General features: G+C 41.2%; 1 protein-coding gene across 7 annotated transcripts in view; it reads left to right on the top strand.

Moving 5' to 3' along the window:
* The window catches only part of Cadps (calcium dependent secretion activator), a 446,274-nt gene extending 425,610 nt beyond the window's left edge, over positions 1–20,664 (top strand). For all 7 annotated transcript variants that reach the window (XM_070018866.1, XM_070018868.1, XM_070018865.1 and 4 more), the window contains 2 exons: positions 16,109–16,213; positions 19,381–20,664. In XM_070018866.1, coding sequence (XP_069874967.1) covers positions 16,109–16,213; positions 19,381–19,560 — 285 coding nt within the window. In that variant the 3' untranslated portion in view covers positions 19,561–20,664. The remainder of the gene's footprint in view (positions 1–16,108; positions 16,214–19,380) is intronic.
* The last annotated feature ends 389 nt before the right edge of the window (positions 20,665–21,053 follow it).

Raw genomic sequence — 21,053 nt, 5'->3', positions numbered from 1 at the left:
AATTACGTGAATAATCAGGCCACTCTTTTTTTATGGTGAGAGGAATAATTAAAACCACCTCAGCCCAGGAAAACAACTCTACAGTCAATGTGAATATTCCAAAGTAAGAATTTCTACTTTGGTTGGCAAAACTCTAATGATTCATGACTACAGAAAGTTTAATATGTGCGAATTATGAAATTAGCCCTAATGTGATTAACCAACCCTGTTTTAAAAAGACAAAATTGGCAATGGCACTTTATCTTTCCGTTCTGTACATGAGTTACAATCCTTATTTTAGAGTATGATTTCTATAATCATTTCTATATGGTATGCAAATTTCATTTTCAGTTGCTTACGTCAATCTGCTGGCGAATTAATGCAGTTAAACTCTAAATGCAGTTCCCGTACCTCAGAAGCTCACAGAGGGGTGGGCAGATGCTGTTCGTGAATAATCTGAATTCAGTTCATACGCTGAATCCTTCTTGTACCTCTTAAATCCTTGTCTGCCTATAGAGAATAGTTTGCAGATCGATTGTTCAAACTTCTCACATGGATAATAGGCAGTAGGATGTGCCACCAAAACTAGAATTTCATTCTTCACATAATTGAGCCTCACACGATTGAGATGACTTGAAAGTGTGAATTTGAATTGTTAACTACACATTTTCTCAAAACAGTAGGTTCCTTTGAGAGGACAGAGGCTAAAAGCATGGGGGTCCATTTCTCAATGCATTGGGAGGCCTATAACTAAATCCCCAACATATCCAGAGAAAAATAGGCCTCAGAAAAAGGTATTGTTAGCAGTGGTCAGTTTGTTAATGCCCAAAGTGCACACCTGCCCGGAAGACCCAGGTGGCAGACAAGGCTTGGTTAGAAGGTTATTGGGACTTAATCTCATTGGGTTCATTATTTGTGTCTCTTGGAGAGGGAAATGGGCTGAACTGAGAAATCCCAGGTATATCAGAGAACTGTTCCTTTTCTCCTACATATCATAATTTCTCGGTTCACTTGCCAAAAGTGAGGTGTTTGCCTCTGACATTTGCCACAAGAACTTGTCTGACAGGAGTCCTACCACAGCATGTCCTGATTTGCTGTGCTAGGTTCTGCTAATCAGCCAAGGGATATTCTAGCAGCTGATGTGGGATCAATGTTTCTTCTTTCGTAGAGGTTTAACCACTAGTTAGTTTTTATTCCATTTTCCCAATGCTCAGTGGTTTCCGAGGTCATTTTGTATAGAGGCAAATGCAGATCTGATATCCAACCTGCTTTCTTTCATCCAGAAGTAGTGTAAGGTTTAAGGAGTCAAAATCAAAAGGGATAATGAGGAAGGTATATTCTGCCATCTGAGTATCCTGAGTTTAAAAGTGGAAGGATTTTGAAGGAGTTTCTCTTGTGCTTCATTTAACTTGATGTTTAAAAAAAATCATACAATTCAAGGAAAAATATATGTATTTTGGGACACCATGGGCTTCGTTTCTATGAGTGTCAGAAGCAGGAAAATTGTAATAAAAATTAAAAGCCAATTTATTGCCTATGATCTATGACATTTCTCTTTCTTTTTCATAGAAAATGAAAGTATATAAATATATACCAATGGGAATGTAAAATTAGATTTAAAGTCACGACCTCTTGAGGTTGTTAGGAGAATTGGATGAGATTAATTCATATAAACTGTCAGAACATTCCCTGACCCATAAGGGCTCGCTGAGTGTTTGCTATCATGATTTTTATTGGAATAGTTATGGTCAGTGCCTGTATAGATCTTCTCCAAAAGGGACTTGTAATACAAATCCCCTGAGAAATATTAATATGTAGCTTGTGAAAAAGTGGTTCTTCAGTCAGATACACTCAGTTAAATTGATTTCTCTATGACGGGACTTCATATACAATGTGCGAGTAGAATTCAATTCTGAATCAGCAGTCTCGCTCAGATGGAGAATATAACATGCCTAGCTAGATGCACTCACCTGCATGTTTGCATGCTGGCCAAGAAGGAAGCCAGAAAAGCATGTACTAGTTCTACTTTGATTTCCTTTTTGAAATGTACAGTCAGATGCTATGCCCACCAATACAATAAATGACAATGGGTTTTCAGAAGAGCCTCCAATATCCCTCTTCTTAAACTTTTGGAGACAGAAGTAGGAAACCGGGCTCCCCACCCCCCCACCCCCGCCTCTACCCTGTGCCTCCCATCCCCTTCCCCCCACCCCTCACCCCCTCCCCCCCCCCCCCCCCGCAGCTGGGAGGCTGCTGGCCTTTGAAGCACACATGTTCTTTTCTTTTACTGGGCATTGTTCTCGGTGCCTTCATGATGTTCTTGAAGGCATTGCGCAGCCTCCAGTCGGTAGACCTTGGCACCTCCTTGGATGAGAAGGTGAAAGACTCTTCACTCACAATCTGGAAACAAGTTCTTACCCTAGACAAAGAGAGGAATAGCTTCTGTTTAGAGCATTCCAGTCCAAGTATATGTCACCAGTCAAATAAATTTTTTTAAAAAAGACACAAACTCTGTGGATTGGTTCAGCTGGGCTGGGAGCCCTGCCATAAGAGGTCACTGGTGTGAGTTACTATGGTAATTGAGTAGTATCAGCAATAGTTTTGCTCTCATGAGCATTAAAAGCACATAATAATAGGCAAACAACAGTGGTTAAAGCAAGCAGGTAGGATTACTATGTTCTTTTGTCAGAAGTATATAATGTCTTGTAGTCAGTTTTAAAGACTTCTCAACCCCCAAATCCACCCCACTGTCACCTGCTGAGTAATTTTGTATGCTTAATCTCTTTCCCTCAACTCCAAGCTCTTTGCTAATTTGAGGCAAATGGGTATTTCTGACATTAAATAGGGCAGCAAGGAAGCTCTGACCTAGAAAACCTGCATTCTGCAGCACAGAGGAAAAAAATATTCTTTCAGCAATTTTGTTAAGACTCTTTTTGAATGGCGATGGGGGGAACATAGCTTTTCCATCAAGATAAGAGATTGTAACCTCCCAGGAAAGGTTTTCCTTTCTTTTTTTTTTTTTCATTTTTTTCCCCTAGAATAAGAAAAAAAGAAAGAGAAACTTGCCGAGCATCCCCACTCCCAACTTCCCCCATAAAACTTGTCACTTCGCATTGCCATCCGCTACCCCAACAATAATCACTGCGTGCCTATTGCTAATTGCAAGCACAGCTGAGGCCCAGCGGGGAGCCCTTGCACAGTCTCAGGCCTTTATACGAGGCTCAATCTGTTGTATGGCACTTGTTCACACACAAAAAAACTACCAGCAAAGGCAGAAAGAGGCAGAGTCACAGGTTTCTTGTAATCCCTCTGCCTCCCTGCTGACAGCACAGCCCTGGAAGCATTCCTGGTTTTGTCCTCCTCTTTACAAAATCTGAAGTGACCTTAAGCTACTGAGCATGGCAGCTTTTGAATGTCGACTTGCCTGCTTCTTCAGGTGCATTAAGGAGCAGGGAGGGGGGGGGCTACATCTGGCTTCGGCGTGTCTGTTTGCCGCACCCCCGGGGCGAGCTGTGGCTTCCTGTAACATGTAAAATATGAGTGTGAACTCAGGGTTCATGGCAAGGAACAGGAGGTCAGGCCTCCCTTCAGTTCTAAGTAAAGAAACTGGGAGTTTGCAGATGTTTTTCTGTATGTGTAATGACACCACCCCCCTCCCCAGCCACCGAGCAACCGAGCGTCGTTTTTTGATAAAATGTGCCACAATCAGTGTGCTACTTGCAGATTTATTCATATCAATTTTTGCAATTTATATATTCAGAGACAAGATTGCTATTTCGGCAACTTTATGTTGGATGTCGTACGTTTTGCGTCTTAAGGAAAGAGGGAAGAAAGAAGTATGGAGCGGGGAGGATGGGCAGAGAAAGAAAAGAAATTAAGTCTGTTCTCTGGGGGGCCACCGGCTAGAGTGTTGTCAAAGAGACAAAGCATCGGACTGGAGGGTCTCTGTCCCTCTTTTGCCTAATGGTCACTTCCTGCCCACATTGAGGGCAGAAGAAGGCCCATGAATGGCTACTCTGAAGGGGAGAGTCGGTTTGGGGGAGCAGGGAACAATCCTCTCAGTAGAAGAGGTCCAGGCCACATACACTTTTGCTTCTTCCAAAGGTCAAGAACAGGTGGGCCCAAGAAGATCTCTAGCATGGCCTCCTTCTTGTCAGCTTTGCCACCCTCCAAGATGAGAAGGGAATTGAGCGTGCTTGAAAATCCCTGCTTGCATAGATTTCTGTCCCCAGCCCAGAGGCTCACACTGCATTTATTCGGAAGGAAGACATTGGAGGAGAGAGCACGGACATAATCCCCCTGTGCATGGGGGGAGTAAATGCTCCTCAGTAGGGCAGTGTTAATTGCCGAGCTTGGTGCAAAGATCGTTCCAAGGTATTTAAGGAATACATGATTTTTTATTAGTATAACTGTTCCACGTAGGAGTTATTTCTCAGCAAAGGGCAAAAGCTCTGCCTGCCTCGCATTATTAGCCTAATTCTCTTTAATTGTTTCCTAAAATGAGGGCTGCCTGAACACACATTCCAAACCTTCATAAGTGTGTTGTGGGGAGAGGGACTCTGGGTGGGGAGCTGCTGCCCTTTTTGGGTAACTGGGACCCAGGTGCTGCCTGAAAGCTGCCTGCTCAAACCTGAGCTTGGAAAACTGGGGGTGGAGAGTGAGGGACAGCCTTTGGGGAAACACAGGAAGTGACATGGGGTACAGCGCAGGAGACTGATCCCTTTTTGTCATTAGGACTCAATCGTCTATGAGCATGCACAGTTCTCATCCCATCCCCGAGCCTCATTTAATTCTGTTTCACAGATTTCAAAATGTTGGCCCTGTGGCATGTTTTAAATAAACCAAATAAGTCACTGAGCCAATGCTACCCAGCTTTGTTCTTTGTTCTTCAGAGTCTGAAAACCTAGACCTGAAGAAACCATCTCGGTACTGGGAATGCATGAAGTGCCCACATGGATCTTACAAAGAATTGTTGTTGTTCTTGTTGTTGTTTTTGTAAAGCCTGGTTGGATGTTTCAGCTTAGAATATGTGCATTGCTACACAGCTGAACTTTCATTAGGAAAGCTGCTTTTTTTTTTTTCAGCATGGGCAGTGATTTGTGTTCGGGTGTTATCATTGTTGTTTGGTTGTGGTGAAAGGCTATTACAACGAATGTCCTATCTTCACCTTTCTCGAGTGTAGGTTCTGTAGTGTTAAGGCTATCCACAGTATTATGCAGCTAATCTCTAGATATTTCTTCACCTTACAAAACTGAAACTCTACCCGTAGCTTTCCATGTCTCCCTGCTCGTAGCCCCCACCAACAAACAATTTATTTTCTGTTTCTGTAAGTTTGACTACTCTTGATATCTCATATAAATGTAATCATACAGCATTTGTGGGGGGGGGGTGTATGTGTGTGTGTGTGTGTGAGAGAGAGAGAGAGAGAGAGAAAGAGAGAGAGACTGGCTTCATATATTGCCCTAAAGACCCATTTATTTTGTGGCTTATGATAAGATTTAATCCATTTTTAAGGCTAAATAATAGCCCATTGCATGTGTCTAACCACGTTTCATTTTTCTATGCATTCTCTGATGGACATTGAGTTACTTCCAATGTGGCTATTGTAAACAGTGAATGCTCTAAAGTTGGATGTGTAATTATCTCTTTAAAATTCTGCTGTCAGGTTTTTACATTGGTATCCAGATATGGGATTACCGGGCCACCCCATCTTTCTGTAATAGCATTTACTCAAGTTGCAGAAATGATGGAAGAGTAGTAGTCACAAAAATCACATGTGAGATTTCACTTGAAAATCATAATTGAAATTCTGATCACAGGCGGTGCTGTCTTTAGATATCCATGAGTTGATCTTTGAGTAAGCTCTTTTCAGCAAGATCACAATTCTTAGCCCAAAAAAAGCTCAATTTAAAGACCATCCCATCTCCTTGCCAGTGACTTCCACTTTACTGACCCATGAGGTCACATGGGATAAAAGGGGATTTTGTAATGTTGTGTTTCATAGAATCTGATAATACAAAACAAAATCATTAACACTCTGGCTTTGGCAAGCTTGTATAGCTTACTGAGATTGCCAACAGGTTAACCAAATCACTAAAACAAAAGCACAAAATGTGTCTTCCAGAGACTGACCTCTACATTACCCAAGTAAGCAAAGCTTTGGGTTAAACTCCCTTGCTTATTATAAGAAAGGATCCTTCAGACTCAGTCCTTCCATTGTGTTCTCCCCAACATAGTAATTAACATTGATAGGTCTGACTTTTGGGTTCAAAGGTCGTAATGTATTTATCAGGAGTTCCAAGTTGGGACTCATTTTGATCATGTGAAATATTGATGCTGAAAAAATATTTATTGTGTTTCTCAAAATTCCAGGTCTTTTTTTTTTTTTTTGGTCAGTCATGGGGCCTGGACGCTGTCCCTCAGCTCTTCAGCTCAAGGCTTGAGTTCTACCACTTGAGCCACAGCACCACTTCCTGAGTGGTTTATTGGAGATAAGAGTCTAACAATCTTTCCTGCCCAGGCTGGCTTTGAACTGTGATCCTCAGATCTCAGCCTCCTTAGTAGCTAGGATTACAAGCATGAGCCACCAGCACCCGGCAAAATTCCAGGTCTTAAAGAAGTAAATTTTAGCCAGGGGCCAGAGATCTGCCAGCCTGGGCAGAAAAGTCCCCATGAGACTCTTATCTCCAATCAACAACTCAAAAACCAGAAGTGGCACTGTAGCTCAAGTGGTAGAGTGCTAGCCTTGAGCACAAAGAGGCTCAAGGACAGTACCCAGGCCCTGAGTTTAAACCCTAGGACCAGCACACACATACACACACACATACACACACACACACACACACACACACACACACACACACACACAAAGATACTATTTAGGCCCCTTCTTAGGGAGTTAAAGTACAGTAAGCCCACTCTATTTTCAGATTTATTGCACATGGTTTAGACCAATCATCATAAAAAAATACTATCTTTGAAAAACAAATATTAGTATTTCCTGTGTATCCATTCTTAAATGGGGGGAAAACTCAATTCAGTCCTGCATTATTGTCAGTTGTGTTCAAATCATGTATGTGATCTGCGACTATTTTCCTGTCCTTAATTATGCCTCCCAAAAAGCAAAGAATATGCAAAACATAAAAGCAAATGTGCTTAATAGATGTGCTAAAGTAAAATTTTGAGATATGTGGAAAGAAGGTATATCTTTAGCAGAAGTTCAGTGGTATTATGGGGGGAAATGAATCACGCATTTGCAGCATAGCACAGCAGCCTACGCATGCACAGTTTGGCCTCAATGGTGGGTTCCTCGGAACCACATATGCACCCCTGGATGTCATATTGTGATATTACTCACAAATACTAAGTTCCATGCTCATGTCCTTCTAGTAAAATCACAGGTTGTAAACAGAAACAAATATCTTTGCTAAAAAGCATTTATTTTTGCACTATCCTTCTCTTATAAGCAAAGGTTAAAGGCAGATGAGTAGCCAGATTCTCCAAGCAGCAGGGTGTTGATAGCTCTAGTTTCTGAAGCTATGGTTTCAGCAAGGGGGTGGGGGAGGGAGGGAGTGCTCAGCCTCTAGAGAGGTCCAGTCCATAGACTTTTCCATCAGGCCACCTTGAAGAATTGTAATAAGCTTTGTACAGATCTCATTGAAAGGAGTTCGTTTGCATTTTAAGAAGAACCAAGTTGAGGGGGGGGGGAACCCTGCATATTGAACTAAAAGAACATTGGGACATCTCAGATGGTTCATTCTGCTGACCTGTGGCTTTTGATGTGGGTATCTGGTTATGGCTTCGTGCTTTTATCTGAGCGTCCTGAAGCTGTGCCTGGGAAATACCCATTTGTAAGAGCAGTTGTTTTGGAAGATCAAATCTTGAATTACAGCAACACTCAAATGAGGCAAAAGATTGCATCTTTCAACAGTGTCCTCATTACTGAAAGCATTCGGATGATGTGCCTTTTAAAAAGTGTTTGTTCAGCCTTTGGAGGGTGTTGACAAATCCCAAAACTTGCTGTGAACTGCATACAGCAGATCCAGATTGCCCACTTGGCAGAGATGGCTTCCATGAGCCAGGTTTCTTTGTCGTACCCTCCCTGAATCTTTGCTTCGAACCCCCAAATACAACCAGATCTTTGGCGATGGTGAGGCCTGAGACACCTGCAGGGCTGTGGAGCTGTGACTTCGTTTAATGAAGCTATGGGTACTTTGGTAGAAATGTAGAGAAAGTCTGGGTGGTGCTTTTCACAGGTTCTTAAATTACCCAAATTGTAAGAAAGAAATAGGCATTGAAAGCTTCAAACGTAAAATATTTCATTACAGTGTTTCAATACCCCAACTTAAATACTTGGTGGGAATGTTTTCTCTAGTAATTACTCACTTTTGTCAGCAAAAACAAAATGAAGTGCTTAGTCACATGGGCGGGGTCAAAGTTTTATCTTTCTCTTTGACGCCTTGCCAACAAATAAAATCATTTCTTCATTAGACAAGATGTGAGCCCACTTACATGGCTGTGCTGGGTTGGAGAAAGGGTACTTTCCAGAGAAAAGATTACAATCCTCCCATATTTCACCATATCCCTTCAGTCCAGAAACACAGGTTGCTTACAAGCAGTTACCAGATGACCTGTGGGCTCGGGCATTTCCAGAATAGAAGTTCTCAGAAAGTTTCACACAACTCCCTCTTGGGGGAATCTGATAATCTTGTTTGTGAAGCAGAGTAGGTTAGCACAGCTCACATAAGAATGGCTAATAGACTGGGCAGCAGTGGCTCACACCTGTCATCCTGGCTGCTCAGGAGGCTGACATCTAAGGATCAAGATTTGAAGCCAGCCCAGACAGGAAAGTTAATGAGACTCTTATCTCCAATTAATCACAGAAAAAGCCAGAAGTAGTGCTGTGTCTCAAGTGATAGAGCACTAGCTTTGAGCAAAAGGACCAAAAGGGAGCGTGCCCAGGCCCAGAGTTCAAGACCCAGGACTGGCCAAAAAAACAAAAAAGAATCGCAATACTTGGTGTGTGCTTGGCCCTGTTGCTGAGCACTCTACACATCTTACTTGTATTTAATCTCCAGAGCAACCCTAAATGTGTTGTTGTTGTTATCATTATTCCCCTTTGCCAGATGAGAAAACTGAGACTTTTTATCTGAAGAATCTCATAGGTTAAAAGAGATTTTTCAAGATTCAGACACAGGACAGCAGGGCTGAATACAATCTGCAAGCCACTGTATTACACTGCCTCACCAACTTTGTTTTGTTTTTTGATTTGGTTATTTAAGACAGGATCATACTATGGAGTTCAGGCTGGCCCTGAACTTGCAATTTTCCTGCCTTAAAGTGCTGGGTTACAGGAATATGCCACTGGCCCACATTCAGTGTATGCTGGATGTTACTAGTTACTAGTTACTCATTAGTAACTAGACCTACTGCTTTGCTTCTCAGAGTCTTTGTTTCCTCATCAGTGAAGTGAAAGTGTGGGTGATGGAACTCTCAACTAGAGAGCACTGCTTACAGACTGGCTCTGAACAATCCACAGGCCTTCTGTGCTTGCCTCCCTACCATGCATAGCTTCAACCTGCTAGTCTCAAAGAGAATGCATAATGATTGGTATGCGTCTTAGTGCGTTTCATTAACCACAGAGGATATATTCAACAGTCACCAATTTTTATTCAAAGAAAACATGTGAAAGTATTTTTCATGATGTGGTTGTTGGTCTTTGGGCTAAATGCCGTAATTTTTTTTAAGTTTATTTTTATAAGACTTCCATCAGTTATAGCCAGAAGACAACATATCTTGTGTGTGTGTGTGTGTGTGTGTGTGTGTGTGTGTGTGTGTGTGTGTGTGTGTGTATGGGTGCACGCGTGTCAAGTGTGTATGTGTTTGACTAAAGGTGAGATGCTGCAGTACGCATGTGGTAAGTTAATAAAATTTTTCTTTAGAGAAAAAGAGTGGTAAAGAAGACCTGAGTTTTTCTCTTGACTGTTTTCACTGGGTTTATGCCTACACATCCTTATGCATTTTTCATGTCAGTACTAGTGTTTAAACTCAGATCCTAGGCACTATCCCTTAATTTTTCCACTCAAGACTGATACTGTACCACTTGAGCCACACTTCCACCTCTGGCTTTTTCCTGATTAATGGTAGTTGAGAGTCCTGTGGAGTTTCCTGGCCAGGCTGGCTTCAAAGCAAAATCCTCAGATATCAGCCTCCTGAGTAGCTACACTGCAGGATTGCAGCCCCTGCCGCCCAGCTAGATACCTTTCATTTCATAAGAAGCACACTGCATGAGGTTCTATGAGTTCACCCTCTCTTATTACTGAATATTTTACAGTTTCAGAGATGATATTCAGGGCTGAAATTTTGATCAAGATTGTAACTTTTTAGTCTAAAATTCTGTTAGGAAAATTCAAGTTATTGTGATAAAGCCAACTTTTCCAAGTTGTATTTTTCCTAGCACACAAACTGCCCACATGGAGGAATTTCTCCACTAGCAACTGAGCATCACCAACATAGACTAAAATAAGAAGAAATGGTAGGACCATAAGAGAGAGAGGAAAAAAAATGTTCATCTTTGTTAAGAAATGACAACCCTCATTTCCATCCACCTTTTTCTAATCATTTCTAATCAGTGTTTAAAGAACACATAACTTGTTAAACTGTGTGAAGGCTTGTGCATGTGTGTATGTGTGTAGGAATGGGATTGCATATCAGGAGACCTGTAAGAAATAATACTTTATCAAAAACAGGAAAGTCCAGAGAGTTAGAGAATGGTCCATTCTGACAGAGGTTTTGCACAAATTAAGGAGATAAGTTATGCTTGTGATATATGACTGTGGAAATATGTGAATGGTTCTATCTCCTTACAGTTTCTGCTCATTGTTCCTGCTGCCCTATTGATCTATTCGTGGCTTGTTCTGAAAACCAGTGGCCCATTAATAATAATGTCTCTTTAGGGCATCAAATGTGTATCATGATGTTGGGGCTTAGAATTAAGACAATACATCGTAGTGGAATGATAGAAGTCACAAGTGCTGTGGCAACCCTGCAGCGTGGGTGGGTATTGTGAATTATCCAGATCTACACAGAGGCCTGCCTTCTGTGAACCCTACATTGTCCGGCAAGGTGTTAATTATTCTTCTTATCTCTCAGTGCTGCGTGTTTCCAGGGGATAAAGTTTCCATCCAGGAAACAAGAAACCACAGGGAAGGGCAAAGGAGTCCCTTCTTCCTGGCTGAATGTATAGGAAAAACAAAAATAGAGTCATCAATATAGATTACTGTTTCAATACAACATTAAATAATATTATAATTAATGCAAAAAAAACCCATGATGGCCAAAGCATTAAAAGGTTTGTAAAAGTCAGTATTTGATCCTGCCTCCACCTGGCTAGTGAGCCTCATTGTCTGTGAGGGAGACCATGTGACTTGAGGGTGTCTGCGTATTAACAGCCTTAAACTGCTACTAGAAATGAATCGAGAAATTTTCTTTAGGGTTGCAAACTGAATATGGATCTGTTCTGCTTTCTGACAATTCAGAGGCTAAATTTTTTTTTGAGTGCTTACAGCTAAGTGCTAAGTGCTAAACACTTTACATGAATTACCTCCATTCATGCTCACTGTAATCCTATGAAGTAGATACTAGCATTAACCCCAAGAGGAGACCGAGGGTCAGAAAGCTAAGGAGTTTGCTGGAGGGGTATCCGTCTAACAAGTAGCCAACCCAGGGTGAAGCTGGGCTTGTCCCCACAGGGCTTGAGACATCACTCACTCCTTGTCTGAATCCTTTTAACCCAAGATGTCAGAATAGGTGACTTTAAGATGTGCCTTCCACACACAGGATAGCTTTACAGGTCTGGGTGATGATCTACCACAAAATAACCTTTCAGTTGAATGGAAAGCAACTTGTGTGGCATGTAAAGCTGGGGCAGGCATTCTGGAAACATTACAGGAAGAATGATCTTCTCCACCACATGGTTTTCCCTGGTAACTCATGCTGCTTTCTCCTTTGTTTGGGGTGTCTCTCATGTGAGAAACAGAAGAAGAAGAAAAAAAAAGAAGTGAGAAGCGATGATGGTAGAATGATGGTAGTTTCAGTGGAGTAGATGAAGGCGCTGGGGAAGATGGTGGTGGCAGCTAATGGCTATTGCAGCTGTGGGTTCCAAGAGCTGGGATAAGTGCTTCACTGGTAGTTTTTCATTAGCCAAATGAGAAAGCCTGCAAAAGTCTATGTCAGCCCAGTTAGGCTCCATTTCCATCAGGAAACTGAGTCTCTGGGAATCTAAGAAACTTACTCAAGATCACAAACAAGTGTGTGGCTTGGTCCTGTGCTTTTTACCCCAACATTGTAGAAAGAAAAGCTACCTAGACACAGCTGTATGGACTCCTGTTTCTAGCCCTGAGGAGGCAAAGACAAGAGGTCTGCATGAACCCAGGATTCTGGCAGTTTTTCATTTAGTCTTCTGGCTCCTTTAAAGTAAAGCCTTCTGATCCAACGGCAGTTAGTGGAGAATTGGATACTGTAGAATTTCCCCACTTTCCAAATCCCTAAAACCTGAAGGCCATAATGTGATGTACATCCCTTTTAGATCCAAGTCCGGATCTTCACAGAATTATCTCCCAGGGACATATTTCAAAGGATCCCAGGCTACTGGAGATTTTATTCCTCTAAAGAATCTCACTTGAGATGTTTCAAATTAAGATCCATGAATTAAGAGGAGGAAGCCAAGGATCAGAATTCTACATACATACTTTTGTGCATATCGTCGGCTCATGATTCTTAATACTACAGATTTAGAGAGAGTACATTTTCACCAAAAATTTAGTGCCCAGGTGTTAGGATAGCTCCAGAAAAGGCTTATCAGAACCAAAGACAAAACAAAATGGGGAGAACTTAAAATGTTTTATGAATTTCCTCTTTTGAAGAATCATAACAAATCTGCTGCTGCATTAGCTTCCATCTTAAATAAAGCAAACCTGATTAATGAGTACTGGGAGCCCATGACAAAGAACAGGAACAAGGCAGACACATAGAAACATGCTAGTACATGTCTGACATGGAGGACAAAAGCCAGGGTTCATGGCATTGTCCAACGGCTGTGGTGTCAAGACCTTCACTGTGGCTTGATGCTAGTTATCCTTGTGAAATCCCTACATAAGGAGTTGGGAGTAGCGGCACACATCAGCTGTGTGCCGGTGGCAAACTGCTTAGTGGGAAGAAAGGGCAGATAATCAGCTGGTTTCAGTGTGGGATTCACAAACGGTGTGATCTTGGAGACGTCTCTTGCTCTCTCTGGGCCTTTGTCTCCTCGTGTCCAAAAGATAATCAGGAAAATCTTCTTTTTCACCTCTAACATTGTAAAGTTCTAGAAGGCAGTGCTTCCTTCTTTCTCCAACATCCAAATCCCTTTAAGCGCCTTTCTGGAAAAATCAAGTTTTAGTGCTGTGCTGTATCCAAAAGTGCCTCCAATTTCATCTACTGAGCATAAGGTTTGGAAAGGAGTGACTTACTCCCTTTTGCCTCTTTCAATGTGTAGCCAATGGGGCATCATACACTTTTTACACTTCTTTTGCTAGATGTGAGATCCAGGAGGAAAAGCATGGGTGATCCAGGGTCTCCTTGCTCTCCTGGGAAGGAATGTGAGTGCAGTGCACTGCTTATTTGCTGACTGCATTCCCTACATCCCTACCCTTCTTTGCAGCACAACCAGACTGTTGACATCTCCTACCTTTTTATTTGTATTTTTTCATTTGTGCTCTTCTTTTTTGTTAATATTTAAAAGCCATTTGCAAGTGTAGGAACTGCCTATATAGGATAGAAAGAGGGTGCAATTTTTTTTTCTCTGAAAGGTGGCACGTCTCTCAGTGAAGAGAAAAAGGCATGTCGCACAGGCTTGCTGGCAGTGATATAAGCCAGCGCCGGTTTGCCTGTTGTCACAGCCAAAGCAAAATGCCACCTCTGCCTAGAAGCCAGAGTGCCACACTCTTCTTTTGTGTCCCAGAAATGTACCCATCATGAGACTCTGGGCGTGTAGGTGTGGCCAGAAGGCTCCTAGGACTGCTTAAAAGTCATCTTCCAACCCCAAGGAGGCCAAGGGCACAAAGAGTGTTTCTGGCTCCAAATAGATTGTTTTGAGCTTCCAGATTGCATATCAGAGACAGCGAGCAAATGTAGATTTGGAGAGGCCTGGGCGAGGATAGGCGAGCCCCACATTGCTGAGAATAAGGTAAGGCTGCACATGCGCACTCGTGACATGGTGTGTCGTCCTCTCCTTGGACCGACCCCTACTTAATAAACCCAGATGCCATGGCAGCAAAAAACAAGGAAGAATTCCAAGGCAGGAGGTGCCAAAAACACCCTCTCTTCACCCAATAACCACTACTTCCCCAAATTTTGTTCAGTAAAATATTCTCACCCCTAGAGGGGGAAAACCTGTCCATGCCTGAAGCAACTTGACCCTAGCGATCACAAGCCCTCTGTGGAATGGACATATCAGGGGAAAATAATTCCCCACTCCCCCCACCTGCCTGCTCTCTGAGAGGGGACAGAAGGCTCCTCAAACTGATGGTTTTGCCTCCATGATCTTTAAAAGAGCAGAAGCTGGCTGTGAGGCTGAGGTACTGCCTGGATTGGGGTAGCGTGGTCTGTGTGGCGGCTGGGTTCCAAGGAGAGCCGCAATTGGCTCTGCTTGAAGAAGGAGTCTAGATATGAAAGATTGCAAAGAGGGCTCCCCGTACACCATGGCTCAGACTGTGTCGTTTCTTGCAAGGTGAAACTTGGCAGTTCTACCTTGCAAGTAAAACTCCAAATTAATTTAAAAAAAAAAAGAGAGAAAGAAAGAAAGGAAGAAATTAAGTCAGAAACAAGGCTTCAGAAAAACTGTGAGTGTTAGGCATAAACTGATTTTGGATGATCTTTAGGTGAGAAAGGGTGGAGTTACCATCGGAAACATGTTTTTATTTATGCTTTTCGAATCCCCACTGGTGTGCGATATGTGTGTGTGTGTGTGTGTGTGTGTGTGTGTGTGTGTGTGTGTATTGGTTAGCGTGAGAGTATGTATCGTCTCAATTCTCTAACCACTCTTTTTTTTTTGCATCTTTTCTGTGTACAGTTCATATAGATACCCGATAAATAAAATAAATATATAGGTCTATCCACACCTTTTCATTTTATTTGTAAATTGCAGAGCGTAATGAAACCTGGTGAAGTTTAAAAGATTAGATTTTTTTTTCATACTGACACTTCATAACACTGTTCGTATGTCTCCGAATGAGATTTATGAATATATGAACAGTACTGCAAAATTATACTGCACCAGAGACTTCCTGCACCACAGGGGTGGCAGTCTAAAGTGACACAGCTTCAAGCATTTTTCACAGACAAGAAGCAAAATTTAACCCCCTTAAGGGGAAGTATGATTTCGACAGCTTGAAATGAGCTCATTTGTAGATGGTTTTTTCCCCCTCTTATATTCCATAATTTTTTGGTGTTAAGATTAAAACAGATTGCACAGCCAATAGAAGGGCATGAATACTGCCCAGTACAGTTAGGTCCTTAAAGAGAAATTTTCACTTATTGTCTTTTTTTATTGGAAATGTTTCAGCCAGGTAAATAAAAGTAAAAGTATCCCCCTCCAGCTTCTAAAGGTCTCAGTCTGATTCCCAGAATTGTACTTAGTACATGAGATCCATGGTTTTCGAAAGGTAAGTGGCAATGCACATCAATTAGCTCCGTGAAGAAGCCTCCATTTTCTGGAAGCCCCTAGAGACAATGGCACTAGAAAAATAAGCAATGCCTGGAATCTCAAACTGATGAAATTAACCAGTTCATTAAAGAACCACAAAGGCAAAAGATAGTCTCCCCATATGAAGTGCATACGAAATATCTACAGTAGGGGAGGTCCATGTGTGCTTACAAGTCCAAAACCAATTCTCGTGTAGACTGAACCGGCACTTTGTGATTTTTTTTCCTAACTTGATGTTCTTGATCTCTCCACTCTCAAATTCTCCTTAACCATCTTACCTCCTCCAGAAACAGAGCAGGGTGCTCAAATGTGGCCTGTTCTCTCCCTGCCTGCCTGGTAAAGGCCTCTTATGATGTGTTGCCTGGAGAATTTTTGTCTCTTTTTCAGCAATGGTACAACAGCTCCATGAACATCATCTGTACCTGGTTGACGGACCGGATGGATCTACAGCTTCACATATACCAATTGAAAACACTAATTAGGATGGTAAAGGTAAAAGAAAAAAATCATTATTCTTCTTTACTGAACTATGTTTTATTGGCGAGCTATAGAACTTCCTTAAGGTAAAGAATATTTGTATACATATACAATACGATGATTTCTAAAGCATCATCACGTACAAGAAAATGCTAGGAAATTGTTTTGTGAGACCTGATTAATTCATTTCTCAGACCTCAAAGAAAAATATAATTAAAAAAAGGAATTCAAGACCCATACCCACCTAGGAAAAATACTTTGTGTATTTACTATGCAGAAGTGTCACAGAGACTAGCTACCCTTGCATAGACTTTCAAAAACTGGCTTGGGGTACCATTATGCTAATCATCTAAATTATCAATTTCATGTATGGTTTAATTAAATAAAAATTTCCCACAATTAATTTAATGGAAATATTTACCTCTAGCTATTTTCTAACTATGTCCTATGATCATTATCAGAATGCAAATCAATATTGTTCTCATAGCAAATTGAAGTAGCTTCTCATACCATGCGTGTATACAATCAAATGTAAAGGATCACAAAGGTGAGATCACATACCCTGGAAGTCGCTTTTTTCCCCTGTTCTTCTGTGTGTGCCATGGACTAATGATAATTATTTCAGCGTGAAATCTCAGTGGTTTACATGAAATAATAAGATCACAGAAGGGGGTAAATACATTTTTGATCATTTTAGTTTCCATTTGATGTTTTACCATCGTGATGTAAAATGTTGGTGTTCAAATACTCCTTTTCAAAATCCCAAGTCCCTTATTAAAATACTTGAACAGTAAACAGAATTTTTCATCTTAACAGTTTACCAAAGATTTCTCCCCTCTCCCCTCCCCTTTTTATGGTTTCCTTTGGATTAGTCCCAATCAACCCTGAAAGGTGAATCTCTACCCCACTGCTGACTTAAAACCAATCACTGTTCCACTGTGTGTAATTAAGGAGAATTATTATCATCTGCATTTGATCTCACAAAGCATCCACCCAGCAAAGGTTACAGGCAGCCCTGTTCTGCAAAGAAGTATATGTATTTGAAATAAGGACTTGGTCCATTTTCTTATTTTGACTTCAGTTATGCAAACTCGCTAGTCGCTGCCTGGCCCCTTGAATTCCATTTTCTTGATATAAATACATTGAGAGAGGGGAAATTTCTGTTTGACTCTTACTGTGTAGATATAACAAGAAGGATTCATTTTAATTTTCATTTTAATCATCTCCTACAAACTGATGTTTCCACATCTATGTTATGAATTTACAATGTTATGTCAAGAAAAAAAAATGTAAGTCAGAAAGGAGGTTTTATCTTTGTCATCTTCGAAAACAACACAGATCTAACCACAGAGAAATAACTGCAGAAATCACTACTGAAGAAGTCTCTTTGCTTGTATTGGCCTCCAGTTTAACTAATGCTGCAACACAGAAGAAAATTTTTCCGCACATGACCCAGGGGTCTCCACCCAGGCCAATTTCTAGGGATGCTTGGTTTTTCTTTCCTGTCTCAACAAACACTACCTTAGATCTGTCTATTCTTTCATTCTTCAGTACGCATATATTAATTTGTCTCATGTTGGCAAAAGATTAGGTGAGCCCCTGCTTGTATATTACCAGATGGAGGATTCAAGACTGACTATATGTAATTCCTAGCCTCAAGATTTTAACATCTTATGGGAGAAGGCTGTCCTCTGGAATTTTAATAAAGGAGAGACTACACAATAGGTTTTGCTTTATTTTCCCATTCTCCTCTGGCCACAGAGATGTTATTCTAAGTGCCACCAGAAAGTTGGAAAGTTCAGTAAGCCATCTGGCTTGTTGGTCTACCCTATGCCTAGCATTTAGTCAGCCTCCTCTATTTCCCCATTAAGGAGACTCCTCTCCTACAGCTTGATCCATAGAATGACCCTGCAGTTTAATGTCTGAACCAGGTTACTACTATGGAGTAAAATCACCATGGAACAATGGACATAAAGTAGCAAGGGGTCCTGTGATCATCTGACCCATGACCTCACTTTATGGAACTTCACTAAGTCAAACTTGCATTTACCCATTAACACCAAAGTCATTTTAACCTCCATGACCTTCCCACAAGTTTGGCCTTGTGACTGTCAACACTGCATAAGCATGTGAAAAACTATTAAAAAATAGAAAAAAAATGGTGAGAGTGGTGTTGAAATTGTTAACATTCTCCACCTGCCCCAGTAGCAAGTTTCCCCTACCAAGAAGAGACACAAACAACAGAATAAGGAGCTGAAATGATATTCAGTGTGATGAGAAGAATTGTTTAAAAGAGTTTTAAAAAAGAAAGAAAAGAGAAAATTATGAAGTAGACAACAGACAGATGCTACTGGTCATGTTCAATTAACACCAAGAGATTTCTAGAAAAAAAAAAAAAAACAGTTCTTAGGATACCTAAGGAAATCCGAGATAAATTGCCTGAAGGAACAAAGAAAGAACTTGTGTTTCAGTAATAACCAAACCATTGTTCTTGAAAAAGAGCCAAATTTCTTCCCTGAGAGCATGAAGTTGTGAACGGAATAGATACCGTTCTTTCCCAAGGAAATGAGAAATGAGTCACATGCCTGCAACATATTGATGAGGCATTAGCGCTCCATCTTTCCCACAATTGTTGCTGCCCGTAATAGGTTTCATATACCAATGTACATATGTCTATCTTGTGAATGAGACAGAGGGGTATGGCTCATGCAATTATAACACTCAAAAATTCTAAAAGACCAGACTGCATCAGCAATCACAAAATACCATAATTGCTTGATTCATTATTTATATGCGATAGCCCCTCCTTTACACCATCGATCAAATTATATTATACTAATCTAAGAGAAAAAAAAAGAATCAAACCCCTTCCCCCCCCCAAAAAAGGAACCAAAACAATTATGGAACATTTCCCTTTATGGAACTGAATAAACACAAGCTTATGTGCTTTGCTTTGTCTCCTCTAATACAGTTTATCCTGTCACAGTTTCTCATTTTCTGTCATTCAGTGAATCTGTTTTCAGTCCAAGTGAAATCTGAGTTCAGTGACTTTTTTCCTTGATGAGTAGAGGAACACTTAGCTGATGGTCAGGGTTCTCATTCCTACACCTGTGCTTTGTATCCTCTCCTTCTGCACCATGGAGATGAGATCTATCTTATCTCTCTGTCTTTTCCCTCCTTAGAAAACCTACAGAGATTTCCGATTGCAAGGAGTCCTGGATTCTACCTTAAACAGCAAGACCTATGAGACCATCCGGAACCGGCTCACCGTGGAGGAAGCCACAGCCTCAGTAAGCGAGGGCGGAGGCTTGCAAGGGATCAGCATGAAGGACAGCGATGAGGAAGACGAAGAAGATGATTAGACTGTTCACTCCTGGAGCCCACTGGGATGGAGTCTTGTAATCAATGCATGTCCTTAGTCTGTTAGTTAACCCCATTAGGGAATTTTCTGTCAACGACCATGCCCATGAGATGTTTACCAATACAATTGCCATTTTAGCTGTGTGGTACCAAGATTAGCAAATGACCTTCAGATCCATTGAACCCCCGCCCTCCCTGATTTCCATGTCTCTATGTTTACAAGCAATATGGAGCACCATTCTTTTAAATACTGTTGTGAAGAATACATAGTCCAATTGCTAGGTGTGTCTCTGTTATCAGCCAAGTTAAAATGATGCTTCATTCATGTACTCCATCTGCCTCCCTTGCTGGGAAATAGATGTGAAGGCAGGGGTGTATGTGGTAGTAGTGGGGGATGCTTTCACCTCTTTGTTTTATGTCTGTGGATACCAGTTATTTAAGTGAGTACATAAATAAATAACTTCAATTAAGCACATAGATCTGCTTTGTTTTCTTGTAAAAACCAAAGGCAAGGCTCTAACGGCCAATGTTTGGTTCTTTCTGTGCCCCTAAGACAAAATGAAGAATGGATCCCTTGTATCCTGGTGAGCCCAGCCTTTTATTTACCGTTATAACTAGCCTCCCTCCTCTCCCCCCCCCAAAAAAGGCTAAGTTATCAATGAATTGATTCTCTAAATTGCCATAGCAAGGGGACAATCTTATCATGACTTAGCATCAAGTGCAGTCAAGAGCAACTCTCTCATCAAAGTTTATCCTATTCAATGTTACATTTTGCTTTTCTGTTTCAATAACAGTGTATGTAAAAAAAACAACCCAACTATTTACATTACAACCCTAGACTATAAATGTGTTTATAATAAGATACAGATATTTCCTTCCATAGAATGTAATCATAATTTAATATATTTTGTTCCACGACGTTTTTTCTATCCGTCATGTACATTGCATTTTGATCTGTAACTGCACGGCCCTCGGTCTGCTGCAGAGTGGTGTCTTTCTGTGTACAGTAGTGATCCATCTTGCTTTTGCCTTATATAAAGCCGACAGTTATGTAAGTGTGGAAAACTGTGGCTTCTCAATAAATACCTATTCAGATGTCCTAAGAATATACATTTGAGTCTGTCTTCCTCTGTCTCCTTCGAAAGCCAGAACTGAAACAGAAGTCACTGGAGGAGAGAAACAAGGGAAGAAAGAGGTAAATTTTCAGAGAGCATTCTTGACACAGTTGGAGTGGGCTGTTTTCAAATGCTTATAGTTCTCTGTGAGAGACTGCCTAGAATTCCACTAATTCAGACTCCACTAATTCAGGATCTGTGGGCATTTGGACATGTTGGGCAGATTATGCTTGCATTATAGGATAAATAAGGGTTTGCTAAGCAAGTGAGTAGTGTAAACGAGAGAAATGTTTCTCCTGTATGGAGAGAAGGCCAACAAACTGTTTTTAAGCACCACTTTAACAGCAGTGTTTGCATTCAAACAAAGTGTGTGCCAATTA

The sequence above is a fragment of the Dipodomys merriami genome, unplaced genomic scaffold (genome assembly GCF_024711535.1).
Source record: "Dipodomys merriami isolate MVZ:Mamm:240054 unplaced genomic scaffold, mDipMer1.0.p SCAF_13, whole genome shotgun sequence".
NCBI lineage: Eukaryota > Metazoa > Chordata > Mammalia > Rodentia > Heteromyidae > Dipodomys > Dipodomys merriami.
Note: the sequence above shows the minus strand (reverse complement) of the source record. Positions and strands in the feature narration are given on the sequence as shown.